This window comes from Gopherus flavomarginatus, chromosome 8, assembly GCF_025201925.1.
Source record: "Gopherus flavomarginatus isolate rGopFla2 chromosome 8, rGopFla2.mat.asm, whole genome shotgun sequence".
Lineage (NCBI taxonomy): Eukaryota > Metazoa > Chordata > Testudines > Testudinidae > Gopherus > Gopherus flavomarginatus.
Window position 1 is genome coordinate 109,245,392 of NC_066624.1, and position 16,983 is coordinate 109,262,374.

General features: G+C 41.6%; 1 protein-coding gene across 8 annotated transcripts in view; it reads right to left on the minus strand.

The window, feature by feature from the left end:
• LRCH3 (leucine rich repeats and calponin homology domain containing 3) overlaps window positions 1–16,983 on the minus strand; it is a 107,802-nt gene that overhangs the window by 39,457 nt on the left and 51,362 nt on the right. For 6 of the 8 annotated variants that reach the window (XM_050963794.1, XM_050963790.1, XM_050963788.1 and 3 more), the window contains exons 6-9: window positions 16,192–16,301; window positions 5,557–5,650; window positions 4,527–4,647; window positions 1,599–1,747 (exon numbers count right to left, since the gene is read on the minus strand). In XM_050963794.1, the coding sequence (XP_050819751.1) occupies window positions 1,599–1,747; window positions 4,527–4,647; window positions 5,557–5,650; window positions 16,192–16,301 (474 nt within the window). The remainder of the gene's footprint in view (window positions 1–1,598; window positions 1,748–4,526; window positions 4,648–5,556; window positions 5,651–16,191; window positions 16,302–16,983) is intronic. The other 2 variants (XM_050963795.1, XM_050963792.1) reach the window with 1 other exon arrangement.

The window sequence follows — 16,983 nt, forward strand, 5'->3', positions numbered from 1 at the left end:
AGCAAAGCAGAAGATTATCTGAAACAGGTTGCTTATGCACTATGTAAGATTACCTCTGTGCTGAGACTCCTTTACACCTACACACAGGGCATGAATTTAGATTAACATGGCATAGAGAAGGCAATGTCACATTGCTTAATGTTTCCTGCATTTAATTTTTGTTTTATCCAGAAACTTTACAATTTTCCACTTCCTTGTGTCCAGACTGTCACAGCAGGGATCAGTTTCTCTTGCCTTATGTATAACAGTAGCTATTATAACCAAAGCAAAGATGTTTTTCAGCTGCAGGGAGTCATACAGTTTTAAAGAAACAATCATGGAATTTTGGTCAAGTCCATGCTAATCTATATTCAGTCACAAGGTACTAAAATTAAACAAGGACTCAAGACAATTGCATTTTAACTGTGACGGAGTGATCATCCCTCCCCCCAATGCTATCATTTGGAACCAGAACAAGAGCAGTAAAAGCAGTAATTAGTAACAAATGATATTACAAAATATGAAGCAAATTACGGGAAAGCAAATAAGAACCACTTCAACCCATTCTGGGGAAACGGGAACTTGTAGTCTGACCCACAATGCAACTTGAAATGCTACTGCGGGAACAGAGATATCGCTCAGACTTCTAGTGTGCCACTCCAGCTCAAATACCACAGACTACCTTTAAAACAGCAGGCTACTCAAGGATAGAAACAAAAAGTACATTGTTCAGGTTTGTCTGCAATAATAAGCACAAAGACTATGGTTTTTAAGACAAAAAAAAGCTATAGCCTAAGGATGCTTATACTTGTTTTTAGCCACTTATAATCAATTCTCCTTACAGATTTTTAACAAACTTTAAATAACCCTATTTATTGCCCATTCACTGTATCCTGGGATTGACTCATAGAAATATCATGTCACACAGTTAAGCACGGAATTTTTGCTCAAAACTTCGTGTATATGCATTCCCAGTTTGTATCCCTGGTGATTTTACAGAGCATTACTCATGGAGCAAGCCATCCCCTGTTACAAAATATCAGACTTTATAGCAAATCCTCTTTTTCATTTAAAATCCACAATTAAAAGGGATGCCCAGTCTGGTAAATTTATTGGCATTTAATTAACAATCCATAAGAAAGCCCCACCAAATTAACATAGCAGAAAGATCCCTAGGATAAGTCCTTGTGCTGATAGAGATCAACACATTAGCTATGTTTTGACCTCAAACAAGCCAGCATTTACTAGGTATTACCAAATGAAGGAGACATGAGTGGTTGCCTGGGTGAAAGCAAATATGGGAAGCATCAACTTCAATATTTTCTGAGGGAAGGGTTCCTTTGGGAACCCCCTTTACTCCCACCACATCCTGCAGGAATATTGCCTTTGAACGGAACTCAATATAGCTGCCTGTAGAACTTTTCTGAGTGTCTAATACAGGCGTAGTTTGTAGCAGCTCAGGACTCAAACTCAGATCCTTCGCAAGGCAAAGCTTGTTGCTCCAAGCCAACTGTAACATTGTTTACCAAAGTAAACCTCTACGGACAAGAAATATTAACACCATCACAAAGGCTTTCATTGGGGTATATGAACTTAACTTATTTAAATAAAAGCACCACCTCATGAGAGATTCGCCGGTGTTCAATATATGCCATGAATTGTGAGCTGAGGCTCTCTGACTCCATGCACTTGGGTTGCCTCACCTCTTCCTCTTCCTCTTCAGCGGCACAGCTATCAATATAGTCAATCTGATCCAGATCATGTTCCACTAGACACACATGCACAAAGGAAACACCCATAATTAGATGACCAGTGGTAGAAAAAACATAGCAGCAGTCTCAGCAACTAATGTCTGATTTCACTTTTCCTCCATCTGGGAAAGTGTAAGCTGACAGCTTTTGAGTTCTGCCTGGTTCACTAATATTTGTTAAATGTCAGATTTTGAAATAATCTTAAACAGATTTAAAACCAATGAGAAAAAAATATGCCAAATGTAACAATTTAAAAAATATGATTATATGTATTTTCTTAATTATTGCAAAAGCAATATCATCCTTCCCAATTCATTGTTAATAAAGGCCATTGGCTACAATTTTTACTTCTGTATCTTGGACATAACTGAGAAGCAAGTAATTACCATCAATTTACAACAAAATAAACATATCATTAGAGGACAGTGATTAATTTATCTAGGCTCTACTTAGCTGGATACGTCCTCATTAATAAAGGAGATGAGGAGAGCCTAGGTTAACACTTGCTCAGTATGAAATGTCAGGCTTTAGACAGAGTCTGATGACCATAAAACAGAGTGTGACCAAGTTATTTGCATGAGGTTGCTTTAAATATGAAAAAGTTAGGCAGCAAAGAAATAGACAATAAAGAAAACAACACAAAAACACTCAGGATGCAGACATTTTATTAACCAAAGAGGAAGGAAGGAAGGAAGGAATTAAAATTAGGGAATCACAGAAATTAAATGAGGATGAAGCACAGGGTACAGTTCTGCTCTCATTTCTGCCCATGGCCATGCTGCTATCTGGGGCATTTTTTATTCACAACTGCTTTTGTAAGTTTCTGCACAGGGATTTCAAGTGTCACACCATTAAATAAACGGCCCAGTGAAAAGCACTGTGCTGACAGATCGCACATCCAGAGTCAAAAATACTCTGAGGATTCCCATCCCCCTTTTCCCCTGCTTCCACACTAGGTCTTCATGTGCCACACTTCATCATCTCTTATCAGAAAACTCTTGTTAGCACCGATGAAGACATGGGAAAAGAGAGGTCATTATGAGGGGGTCTAGATGCAAGTGTTTTGAAAGGGCTGTCACTCAGGATGAAATGGCAGGCACGAGTTCAACTCAGATTTCCTACTTCAAACATTATTACTTCCTTGTTTTTAAAATCCTGCAACAACTTGCTCCTGCCTTTCCCCCACACATCCATCACTCTCTATTCCCCATTCCTCCTTGTCTAGAGCAGGCCTCCTTTGCCTCACCACACCATCTGGCTACTGTGAGTGCCAGAACCATCTCCTCAAACTCCAGCCATCCAAAACAGCTTCCCTGGATCTTTCTGCCTCACTGAATCTCCACCTCATTTAAAATCTTCAGTGAAAATCTCTTTTCTCCCTTAGCTATTTAACTCTAATTTATCTCACTCCATTATATTATTTAACAGCTGTGTTAACTCTAAAGCATTGTGAAAGACCACGTGTGTGAAACACCAATTAACAAGAAGTTGATATTGTAGGCAGGGCTAGATAGCACTGTTTGGGGAGGCTGCTAGGCACTTCCTATATAAGATAACTTTGCCAAACCGTCTGTATTGATATTTTTCATGCTGGATGTCTACCTCAAGGGGGAAAAAATTAATTTTCAGACAAAATGGCTCAGCTGTTTATGAGAATGAGGCTAGGGAAAAATACATTGCAGCAGAAGGAGGAGATTGGAAGAAGGAGCTGGTGGGGAGAGGGAAGAGACTGAGACTAGTGGATCGGGAGGAAGAAGAAACTGGGACTGGGAACTGGGGTGGGAAGATTGGGACTGGCTGGGAAAGGAGATTGGAACTTGGAAAATACTGAGATCAGATGAGGAGCTGGGAGGGGAGGGGAAGAAGACTGGGACTGAGAACCAATGTGTGGGAGACATCTGACATGGAGCCAGGGTGGTGGTGGTCAACTGGGAATGACTGGGAGAAGAGACTGGCACAAGAAACCAGGGGAACAAAGAATGGAACAGGAGCCTGAGAAGGGAGAATGAACTGGGGAATGTGGGTAGGGAGATATTACTGGATGCCAAGATGGAGGAGAGAGAAAAATCCGAGAAGAGAAAAGGAGCCCAGGATTACCAAATCTGAGGAGTGGCAACTGACTGAGTAGACAAAGAGAACAGAACTGGCACAAGAAGTCGGGGTGGGGAAGAGACAGGTCTGTGACAGGCACAGGTTGGAGGGCAGAGGGAGTCATAGTGGTGGAGGAGGGGCCAGTGAGACACAGAAGGCTCTTTGCCCACTAGAGAACACTCCCCTCCAAAGCCTGGAATAGAACCCAAGATTCTTGAGTCTCATCATTCCTCTGTTGTCAGCAAATAGCTGTGAAAACCACTAACAATGCGTCCCATCCCCCTCCAGTGCTGGTCCTCACAGAGGATGACAACCTTCTACAGTGATCAGTTACTCTGTCAGCTCAAGTGGCAGAGATCTGTGCACCAGATCTAAAGGTTCCAATCCTGCTGATGACTCATGAGAGTGTCAATATCGTGCAAAAAGCCATATGTGATCATGTAATTAAAGATGGTATCGTAAGGCATATGCAGAAAGGGGCTGAATTAAGGTTGCACAAGCAACTTATCTTCTGGGTTTTTTTTAACTTTTCAGTGCTTGATTTTGCAACCCTAATAACATTCTTTAAATGTAATTTGTGTGTGCATTTATAAATATATTGAGCCCCCACCACTTCTTTTGCTTAAAACAGCAAATTACCTGTAACTTCCAAATATACATTTTGGCAACCACCTGAATAATTAGCTATCAAAGACTGCTATTTACCTCCACCATTAGTTATAACCGTGCTCCCTCGGTTCTCCTGGTACTCTCTCTCTCTCCGCAGTCTCTGCTCTTTAGTGATCTCTGCCACTCGCAGAGGGAGGTCTGAGAACTCATCTGTAGGCTTTATAAAACAGACAAAAAAACACACACTCTCATCCCAGGCATTATCTTTCGGTTAGTTTTCTAACTTGGGCCTCCACTCCACCAGTCCTGCTGGATTTTGCTCCCTAAAACTATTAATTTAAAAGAGACACAATTGCAATGTACAGTTTTAAATAAGGTCGATTTAGGACCTCTCTTCCATTAAGAGTCTGTCTATAGTTTTAATTTATTTTCCCTCTGAAATGAATGCATATGCTAAAAACATTCCAGGCTGGATTCTGAAGGCCCTTGTAAACACCAGGCTCAGAGCACAGTTCGCAAGAACACTCCAGGGCTGGGTTGCAGCCATTTGCATAGCTTCTCCAAAAGGACAGAAGAAGTTGGCTCCTGTCTCTTTCTCCCAGTACCCTTATTCCTTGAAGATCTGATCTTGCTTCTTCTAAATGGTTAAGCGAAAATCTATTTGGCCATTTGAAAAAGCTACATATAAAATCTTATTTGGAAAATCTGTGTTAATTTTAAATCTCTCTGTTTACCTGATTTTATTTTAATTAAACAGAAGCTCTTGAGTAATGGATAAAGATTATATACGCTAATATAATGCAATAACTAGCTCATCTTTTTGTACTTTTTCTTACCACTTGTTTATATTAATTCATTTCTACCATGTGCTCTTCTATATTTTCTCTTGGGTTTACACTTTTGCTTTGATTTTTTAAAATGTTTCAATAAAAATATTAGTAAAACAACAAAAGATCCATTTAATATAAAAATGGTGCTAATTCAAAAGTAATCTGTGAACTATGGAAATTACATTTTTTATTACACATAAGCATCACTTCCTGAATAATCTTCCAAATCTATGTCTTCATTATTAGTTTCCTGTACAAATATTGCCACCCAACAAAAATAAAGCAACTACACTTACTTCATTCCCAGACCATCTTTTGTCTCCGCTGTCCACACTATTGAAACCAGAATCTAGTGCTCCATAGGGACGACTGGAGTACAGTTCCTCATGGCTGTCAAGCAGATAATTTTAGTCACTATAATGTGAATGTCACTGAAAAATTCTTACTTGTGACAGAGCTGAAAATGGAGTTAACTATGGACACCGCTCAGCTCTGCTCAACAACACATGAGAAGTTGTCACACGGCATTCACCATGCATAATACTTTCTAAGAGAATATGTTCTTCCAACTACAAACATTCCCATCTGTCAGCCAACTGACATGACGCAGCTGCCTTGTGCTTTCAAGAGCTGATCTAAGCCTATGCCCCAAACAATTCTGACAAACATTTTTTTTGGCAAACTGACCTATTAAAATTCTCCTTTAGCAAGTCAGTTCATTTTATGTTACTCGGGTGTTTTTGTTGAACGACTCTTCCCAACCCTATCCCCAAAATCATTTTGTCCCCAGAGGGAATCACAACCATACATGTGTATATATTACACATACATACACATGTACAGGAATGAGTATGTGATTCTTTTAGAAGTATGACAATATTCAAAACGTATACTTTATACATCTCTTTTCTGTATCATGCATTAGTAATCTAAAATACTCCATAAAAGACACCACATATGTTTCAAATGTAATATATCATCACTTGAATTATATACAAATGTAATTTTCACTCATTAAATTGACTTGTCAATGACTTGCCAAGACACAGACATTACATATGTGCAATGAAGGGATGAAAACATAAACCATAACATAAGAGGCTGTATGGTGCTTTTCCTGCTCTAAGTGGGTACACAGACTACACAGTTCAGCAGCGTGGCCATCACACATGTCAAATCTGGCAACAGCTACAGATAGCGACAACAGCAGTATAACAATGGGACTTGTCTGATCCACTGCAGATGGCATTTCACAATGGATCAACTGTCCTGCTGGCACTTGATGCCCCAGGGAAAACTGCAGCAAACAGCAATTACTGCATAATACACAAGTAAGAATTTCAGGAAGCTGATTGCTCCACCCAAGCATAGATAATTGTAGGTCATTCTCTCACTGGTATTGATCTCTAGTTGTCCCTCTGTTTAAAAATCTCTCACCCAGGAAACACTTATTTTAAAATGACCGTTATTACTATTATTTATGCAGCACCATAGAGTTATGGTGCTTTATAGAAAAAAGTGACAGACTACAGTCCTAAGGAGTTTGCAGTCCTAGACAGACACAAGGGGTATGTCTGCACTGCAATTAGACACCCATGGCTGGCCCAGGCTCCTGGAACTCAGGCTAAGAGGCTGTTTAACTGTGGTGGACATTCAGGCCCAGGCTGATGCCCTAGCTCTGGGACCCTCCCACCTCGCAGGGTCCTAGAGCCTGGGCTGCAGCCAGAACCCAAAAGCCTATACTGCAATTGAACAGCCCCTTCGCCTGAGCCAGCTGGCACAGGCCAGACGTGGGTTTTTAATTGCTGTGTAGACATACCCAAGGAAAGGTTACTCACAATGTGCCATAATGGTGGTTCTTTGAGATGTGTGTTCCTACAGGTGCTGCACTTCAGGTATGCTTATACCACTTGTACTTTTGATGGGAGATTTTTGGTAGCAGTGCCCATTCAGCCCATGCATGCAATTCTATGCTTCCTTATGCCCTGCTCTGAGGATACATAAGGCTGCATGGGTGAACTGCCCTCAGTTCCTTCTCCACTTCCAAGTCCCCAGAGGAAACTCTGAAGCAGAGGGGAACGAAGGCAAGTAATGGAACACCTATATGGACACACACAGTGAAGAACTCCAGTTACTGCACAAGGAAAGTAACCTCTTCTTCTTCTTTGAGTAGTGTCCCTCTGGGTGCTCCACTTCAGGTGACTACCAAGCAGTACCCCCAGCTGGAGAGGCATCTCTGGAACCAAGTCCAAGACTGAATACAAAACAGCATTTCCAAGGGCAGCATCTGATCTAGAAGACTGGACCACTGCATAATGCTTGGAAAAGGTACGTATGGAAAACCAAGTGGCAGCCTTACAAATATCCAGAATATTAACATTCTTGAGTAATGCCATAGAAGTAGCTACAGCTTTTATGGAATGAGCCAACACCCTTGAAAGAGCTGAATATATGAAGTTATAGCACAAAAGGACACAATCAGAAATTGACCTTAAGAGTCTCTAGGTGGAAATCGCTGAATCTTTGGATCCATTGGCAATAGTCACAAACAGTCTGCGTGACTTTCTAAATGACTTAGTCCTTTCTAAACGAAAGGCTAATGCCCTTCTAACATCCAGAGTGTGTAAAAAAGGCCTCCACTCTGGACTGATGAGTCTTTGGGGGAAAAAATGGAGGGTGGATAATCTGGTTGATGCGCAGCTCATACGACACCTTAGGTAAAAATGTTGAGTGTGGATGTAACAAAACTCTGTCCTTGAAAAATAGTGTAAATGTTGGATCTGCCATTGAAGCCCCTATTTCTCCAATCCCACAAGCAGAGGTAATAACCACCAGAAAGACAAACCTCCGGAGATAAATTAATGAGGGAAGAGGTAACCATTGGCTCAAACGGGGGGCATAGGGCATCGAAGTACTGCATTCAAACTCCAGATAGGAATGGGTTTCTTAACTTGAGGGAGTTTCCCAGTCCTCTCAGAATCTTACAGTTGTAGGATGGGTGAAAAGTGAGAATCCCTCAACTGCTGAATGAAAGGCTGTTACAGCTGCCAAGTGCACACTGAGGCCTGGTCTACGCTGGGAGGGGCGAGGGGAGTCAGTATAATTTACACAACTTAAGCTAAGAAAATAGCGTAGCTGAAGTCGACGTACTTAGAGCTACTTACCATGGTGTCTTCATTGTGGCAGGTCGACTGCTGCTGCTCCCCCGTCAACTCTGCCTATACTTCTTGCTCTGGTGGAGTACTGGAGTCAATGAGAGAGTGCTTGGCGGTCCATTTATCGCATCTTTACTAGACATGATAAATCGACCCCCAGTGGATCGAACACTCTGCCGTAAGTGTAGATATGCCCTGATAGAGCTCATATATAATCCTAACTTTTTTTAGCAATAGGAGATAATCAAAGATGATTGAGGGGGAAGAAAGAACAGGTGAAAAACTTCCAGACACACCACATGCTGAATCTTTTCCACTTGTGGAGGTAAGTGTATTTTGTGGAATCTTTCCTACTGTTCAACAATACCTGTCGCACTTCCCAGTTCATCACAGATGCATCCATCATTATGATGATGGAGGGAGGAGACCGAACAAATGGAATCCCCATGCGAGAGACTAAGACCTGGAAAGGAACTGACATTACCTTGTTCAAGTTGTGTTTGTTTGGAGTATAAACAATCCTGAGCCAGCCCTGAAAACATTGTGATGGTATTTGCCAGGCTGCTATATGTCCAAGTAATTGAAGACAACTTCTTATTTATGTCTGTAGGCCGATTTGAATGTTTGAGACAAGATTTGCTAACATCAAGAATCTGTTGGAGAAGAAGATAAGCCCTGGCTGGTGTAGCGTCCAAGGAGGCGCCTATGAAATCTATTCTCGGTATGGGGCTAAAAGGGGATTTCTCGATGTTGTGCTTAACCCTAGCTGGTGGAACAGGGATCTCATTGTCTTTATGGCATCAAAAACCTCATTGTAAGACCAGCCCATAAACAGCCAGCCATCGAGATATTGACAGGAAGCCCTCCACATGACTACTACTGTAGAGCAGCAGCGTTGGCTGTGTTCAATAAGGCCCTTAGCTTTGTTTTAGTTAACAACTGACGCTTGTTAATAATAGCCTGAAACTGGTCATGCTCATCAGCCAGCAAATGCTCAGTAAAGGTTGTGAATTTGCTATAACTTGAATGATTGTATTTAGCCATGAGAGCTTGATAGCGTGTGATGCTACATTGAAGAGTCACAGATGAGTAGGTCTTTCTGCCGAATAGATCAAGGTGTTTTTGGTCCTTATCATACGGTGTGGTCTTTGCACAGTGTTGCTTGCCATGTTTTTTCACTGCCTCCACAACCAGGGAGTTCAGTGTTGGATGGGTGAACAGGAATTCGGAGTCTCTAGCTAGGACATAATATTTTTATAGACCCTTTTTACAAGCTGGTGAAATCGTTGCAGGGATCTGCCAGATGGATTTGGCAGGATTCAGAGCCTCATTAATAGGCAGGACAACTCAAGTGGAGGGAATCCATTGGAGGATGTCCAGGAACTTATGTTATGACTCTGTGACCTCTTCCAAGGGATCTGGAGGAAAGCTGAAATGTGCTTCATTAACTCTTGGATGTGTCTGAAGTTACCAGCCATATAGTTGGTTGGGAACGCATAACCGCTTCACCTGGGGAAGAAGAAGAAATATTTGTTTGGGAAGAAACTTCTTTATCTGTCCAGGCTTTCTGCTCTTCTAAGGATTCTTGTACCTGAGGTAACGGAAGAAAAGCAGTTGGAGCCTCTCCCCCTATACTTCCCATGAGAGAGACTCCGGGCATGTGACAACTGCAGATGATCTGCAGTCCAAGAAACCCAGTATGGCCACTGGAGAGGTCAGAAAGGCATTGGAGGTGGTAACCATTGATGCTCAAACCAAGTTGGGGGAACATGGGGCTATCTATGGTACAAATCCCCACTGTTGTCAAAAAAGTGTCAGGCTGGAAATTCCTTGTATGAAGCATCAGGGAACCCTGGACTGAAATATCTGAATTGGAGGAAAATTCCTCTTCTTCAAGTGGGGGAGCCCCAGCACTCTGTGAAGGCACTGGAGTCAAGTGGTACTTAGAAAAGGTCCTACTGCAGTGACCATGCTTGTCTCGGTACTGAACCTTTTGCTATCAACTAACAAGGGAGATTCCGGCTCCTCCGAAACAAGTAGATCATTTGAAAATCTGAACTCCTTTAGTACCAGGTGGATTTGAAGAGTGGGACTGTTGTCAGTACCGAGGCCATACGCTGCTCTGGTAAATTCACTCTGGTTGAAGTAGTCAGTACTGATGTGAGGCCTTGGGAGGCATTCAGACCATATGAGAGGCACAACATCTTCTCAGTATTGAGGCAGTCTTAGATGTTGATGGTACCAAAAGAATTCTGGGTACCAATCTTTTAGAGGTGGAAAGCTTCGATGATGCATTGTCCTGCTTGTGCAGCACTGAAGGTTTCAGAACCAAGGCATGCTTGTTGCCCTTTTTCTCTGCTGAGCCTGGAGCCCCAGGCACAGGATTGGTACTGAGAGTGTCTTCAGCCTCAGACATACTCAGAGTGGGACAAGAGGTCTCTGCAGCAGTCTTGCATTGCAGTGACCAAAGTCTTTTTGAAGTGGATTCTTCCTGTGGAGAATGACTCAGTTCTGTATGGGTCTTCTTCATGGATTTACCTTGGGTAGATCCAAGTGAATGTGACGAAGTTGACTGGGCATCATGTTCACTCAGCAACTGATGTCCGGAGGGGGAAGGGTGTACTCCTGGCTTGTATCTGAGGTCAATTGGAGGGAATGCTCCATCATTAAGAGTCTCAGTTTCAGCTGCTGATTTTTTCTTGAGTCACTCTTAAATGCAGACCAGAGGGAGCACTTTTGTGGGACATCAGACTTTCCAAAGCAGCAGATACAACAGAAATGCCTGTTGCTGACCAAGATGCACTCCTGGCAACAGATGCACAGTTTGAAGCCCAGAGATCCTGGCATACCCCAGGGCAATGACATCTAGCAAGGGGAGCTCCCCCACTTCCAAAATGGGAAAGGGATCAAGAGAAATATCCCCTAAATACCTAAATAAAATGTAACTAAAATAACTAAACGCTAAGAGATTTCAAAGTAAGGCACACTAATGCTCCATCTCAGGCCAAGGCAGCTGAGAAAGAACCGAGGGTGTTTCGCTCACAGCACTGTATAGCCTTAGAGCGGGGCATGAGGAAATACGTATGGGCTGAACAGACACTGCAACCCAAAATCTCCAATTCTAGGAGAAAAGGGTGTGAGCACACATGAAATGGAGCACCCATAGGGACGTTACTCAAAGAAGAACTAAGGGATAAAAGATGAGGGAACAAGAGCTGCAGAAGGGAAATATGCTTATTTTTATGTACACATCGGCAAAAGGATTCATAGGCAGACCCTTAACCCTACACAGAGCCTCATTTAAGTTACTGGGGCTCTGACTGTAAGGACCAACATGCAGGATCTAGCATTATGTTTGTTCCTCTGAGTTCGTAAAAGATTTACGCCATGTACTAAAGTCTGGGGATGGCATCTGGAATAAAGGAAAAAATGGAACTCAGTGATGCTAAACAAAAATAATATTCATATTAGGGATCCTTCAGCAACAAAGATGGGAAGGGAACCATAGCTTATTTCTTTTGGGTGAGAGTAGAAAAAAATAATCTTAAAATTGCCCAGCTTAGTTAAAAAAAAAAAACAAAAAACCTCTGGATTTTTAAATGTATTAGCTGTGTCATGCCTTTTGTTCTACAGAAAGAGTTAACAATGCATACAGTGGCCCTAGGAATACAAAGCTACAAGACATTGTAGTCTACTTTTAAGGCAAAAAAATTTCCTAACAAAGTACTATACATTATACAGACAATGGTAAGATTGTTTTTCAATTAAAGATCAGCTGGGGAAAGAAAACTTCAGGTAGCACATGTAACAGTCTACATAGTGGCCATATTTAAGCCAAATTCACAACACCTAATACTGGATCAAAACCACTGTTTTTTTGGAATTATAAAAGGAGAAATAAAATGAAAAACTGGTTCCCACATGACACACTACAATAATTCCATTTTAATCATGACTACATCAAGTATTCTGAGAATCTAGAGAGAAACCAATTTTGCAATGAGCACTTAAAATTGAAGATCAAAATTCAATAGTTTTAATTCGAAAGGAAAAATACTGTTTGATTCTATTTTCTCCATATTCTATCCCTCCTATTCAATTATAGCTTTTGAAAAATACTTCATCATCCCTGAGACCATCTGGTAAATCAGAAATTCACAGTTACAGTTCCCAGTTCCCACGCTTTCCCCTCCTTCTGAATTTGAAAGATGCAGCCTGTCTCCAGGACTTTCAGGAAAATCTGAAAACAGAGGGTTACTGACTGCTCAGGGTTTTATACATTTATTACAGACAACAGCCTTTAAGAAATCAGCAAGGACTGCAGATCCTATTCCTCACTCACTAGCTGGCTGCGAGCAGCAATAATTAAGCAATAAGACAGTGGGCAGTACATTTTTACAGCATGCTTGGGTTCTAATGCATAATGCATGAAGCTGAAGGTAGAGTAGCTAACCACCTGAGATGTGCAATAATCTCTTTGAAATGCAGCGTCTAAAGTACCTTTTTGTAATGAAAATAAATGTATCCATAAAAATAAGGGGAACAAGATGTGCCACTGACATGAAGAGATCATCACTCCTAGCCAGAGTTCTGAAGTCACAGTGTAATACATGCATATACGTCAATCTCCTTTCTAGTCACGGAATAGAACTCCCCAAGTCTTTCAAAACTTAATCAGTACAAATGATTCCTACTCCAGTGATCCATGTACCAGTACTTCAAACTTTTATGTCTCGCATTCCAGACTTACTCTCCCTACCTCAACATTGAACCTAGTGCTAGGCCCCTGTGAGGCACTACTGCTGCCTCCTTTCCATTCAGTCATGCATGATCCAATGTTGAGCTTGAGCGCTCCACATTTCAGTCTCACAGCTAAGAGATTGGTCTGGAACAGCCCAAAGGTTAAAGGTCACATAACTTAACAGGAGTCTCCAGACACTGATTGGTACAGTCAATATCTTATTCTGGTAAACTGATACAATCGTCTGAAAGGCTGGGAACCAGTTCTCTATTGAAAATGGTAGTAACAATTAAATAAAGCAATAGTTTTACAAACTGGGTAAAACACAGGAGAGGGCACTAGTATTGTGTTTAGGATAACTTTACATGAGTCCAAAAAATAAAAAAAAGGGCAGTGTGGGCCAGCAGCAAAATTCTCAATTAGAAATATTTATATCTAAAGAAGCCAAAATTTTCTCCTGTCTAGTTGCCTGGGTATAATCCCTCTGAATCTTAGGTACATACTCAGGCAGTTAATCAAAGCAGCTGCCCATGCAGCCACACTGCTACTTTTAGCATGCTAGTTTAAGCAGAGCTAGCACATGTAAGTCTACCCGAGCTGGGAATTATACCTCCCAGCTGCAGTGCACACATAGCCTAAGAGATAAGACAGCCACAGGCACACACTTTCAATGAAGTCCACCCCAGCAGGGGTAAAGCCATAAGGCCTGACACCTGTTGGGGTGCACTCAGTGAGGCTCCAAGAAAGGATTGTGATGCAGCTAGCTTGGTAACTGTCACACTAGTTTTAAAACCAGCTTTACATCAACTCAGGTTTAATTCCATTCTTTTTCAAATTGCCCAGGATCACTATATAACCTCCATAGAGCAAAAGACAAAGGTCAGGTATATATGCTGATTAGTTTTAGTTCTGTCAGTAGTCTTTGATATCATTGACCAAAGGCTCTGTTGACTGGCTTATGGGCATTAACTGGAGTACACTATATTGTGCATGAGTTGTTCTGTTGTTTCATCTCAGAAATTCTAGAAGAAATTCTGATTTTGGGCAGCAGCTCATCTCCTCCATTGGCTCCTTTATGTGGGTTCCTGCAGAAACCTAGTCTCTTCCACACATATTTGCTCAATTTGCATGTGAAGCCACTGCGGGAGCCACTAAAAGAGACTGGTAAGCAGCGGCGCCTCCAGGCACCAGTGCGCCAAGCATGTGCCTGGGGCGGCAAGCCGGGGGGGGGCGTCCTGCCGGTCCCTGCGAGGGCACGCCTGTGGGAGGTCCCCGGTCCTGCAGATTTGGCGGCATGCCTGCGAGAGGTCCATCGGTCCTGCAGATTCGGGGCAATTCGGCGGTGGGTATGCTGAAGGTGCGGGACTGGCGGACCTCCCGCAGGCATGCCGCCAAATCTGCGAGACCAGGGACCTCTCGCAGGCTCGCCGCCGAAAGCAGCCTGCCTGCTGTGCTTGGGACAGCAGAAAAGCTAGAGCCGCCCCTGCTGGTAAGCGATATAATCAGCACATGAACAAAGAGTTCTATGCCATCTCTCTTATCCACTTCAGATATATCTACTTTCATGGTGCCTGGCAGGGATGGAGACATGGACAAAAGCAAGCCAGTCCACACAAGCTTGAAGTGAAATCGATCATCTGGAGGAAGCATCGTGAATGGGTTCTGCCCAAGCTTTTATGTTGGTACTGAGTGTAATGATACAATATGTAAATTCTTTCATTACATGAAACAAAAGTCTTTTCAGTAAACACATACTCTACTTATCGATTTTGGGCTTTTCAAAAAAAAAAAACTACACTAGAGATCAATAGCTTTAGATACAGTTGGTTGGACTGGGCAATTTATGTCACAATAAGGGTGCCCTAATTTCCTTAGCCTTTCTGAATACAGATGCTCCTTAGATCCCTGTATCAGCTTGTTTTTTGCAATATGCACTTTATTATAATAAGAAACTAAGACAGCATTATAAATTTAGCTAACAGGAGACCTAAATAATTTTAATCCAAACAGTATTCCAAATGCTGCCTCACCTGCGTCATATACAGGCTAGAATCACATACTCTGATTTCTATGCCACAACTTTATTTGTCTCAAATAGCACTTGATTATGCTAGGTGTGGGTCCTTGTCCCAATGAGATTACACTCTAAAGAGAAATGAATTTCAGAAAGTATTCATGTTGACCCCATCTGGAAAGGTGCTTTTCAAATGTGGATTCTAAACTTGATGAGGAGCTGCCTCTTGGCATAAATTCTCCTTCATAGATCTTTGGTACAACTGCACTGGCTTCTTTGTTTTATTCACGAATCGTGTTCAGCCCATGGTGCACGTTACAGATCTATATTCCCTCTGGCTTGGTGTTAGTTTGTATGATCACTGAGAATATATTCTTTTTCTTCTAGCTAGACTCCTACCTCATTACTTTGCTTTTCTCTTAAATGTGTAGTATAAATATATAGTGTACTCCTACTTTTCCCTAGACATCTTAATTTAGAAGCTGATGTGGTTGACCGTTCTAATACCTGTGTTACTGTATTAAACATTTGTGCCAAATGAAAACCTGCCAAAAATAAAACAGTTTACTAATGGGATGAGATCAGCACTTATACCTGTAGTTACAGCAGAACAATTATATAATCCTGTACAAAAGATTAAAAATCACAACAATGTTAGACTATAGTAGATATTGGGAAAACCCTAAGATTTTAAGTAAAAACATAGATTAATGTCTTAAAAATAGAACTTCCTTCTATCATAGCCTGAAGACACCAAACTTTTTTTTTCCTCGAGAGGGTGTGCCCTTTAGCACTGGCTGAACTGTGATATTACTTTATTTTTCCTTCTAAACTGTCTTGCTTGGACTCCTGCTAGAGCAGCTCACAGGGTGACACACACCACAATGTTCTTCAAGACCACTATCATCGGTGAAATGTACACTAACCAACAATCAGTGGACCTAGTTTCTGCCTCTTCTGAATTCAGGAAAGTAGACAAGTTTTCCCCAATCCACATCAAACAGAATATGCACAAACTTACCAAGAGCCAAATCCCATGGGCCTCCTATCATAATCAGGCAAGTCTGGAGCTATCTTGCATGCTTCTATGTTCAGGTATTTAAATATGTGGATTTTTCCTTTTATGCATATCTACAAAAAAGAAATCCATAAACATATTTAGCACTTTATTTCATCAAAGCACTGTACAGACATTAACTAGCTACTGTGACCTTATAACATCCTTACAGCATCCTTAAAGCTCTTCATCCATTTTTGAACCTTCTCCCATTACAAACAAACCATCATATTGAAGTGTCACAGAACATATGTATAATAAAAAAAAATGGAAGCTTTTTCCAAAAACATCTGGACTGTGTGGAGCCCTTTCTGTAAGCTTGCTCATAAGGGTTTATCATGTTAATGATCTCCTATGTGAACAAAGAGCTATATGTATTTGTAAGGGGTTAAACCTGGAACTACAGCAGAGGCATCCAAACCTTGCCCAACCTAGCTGCCAAGAGCCAGGCCTAATTGAATCAAGTGAAGCCAATTCTAACTCCCTTCATCTTTAATATGGAGGCAGAATCTATGGAAACCATAGGTCACAGCACTTCCCACTCTGATTCAGAGGGAGCAGGTCATTCCCCAGGGCTATACATACATATTAAAGATGAAGTCAGCCATTGACCACATTGTATTTAGCCTGCAGGCTCCTGTAAAATGAATGAAAATGCATTGCACTTTTAGGTTTCCAGTTCACTACTTCAACAGTAGAATGGTTCAAAAATGTTTTTTGTTCATAGCTCTTCCTCACCCCCAAAGCTTACTCCAC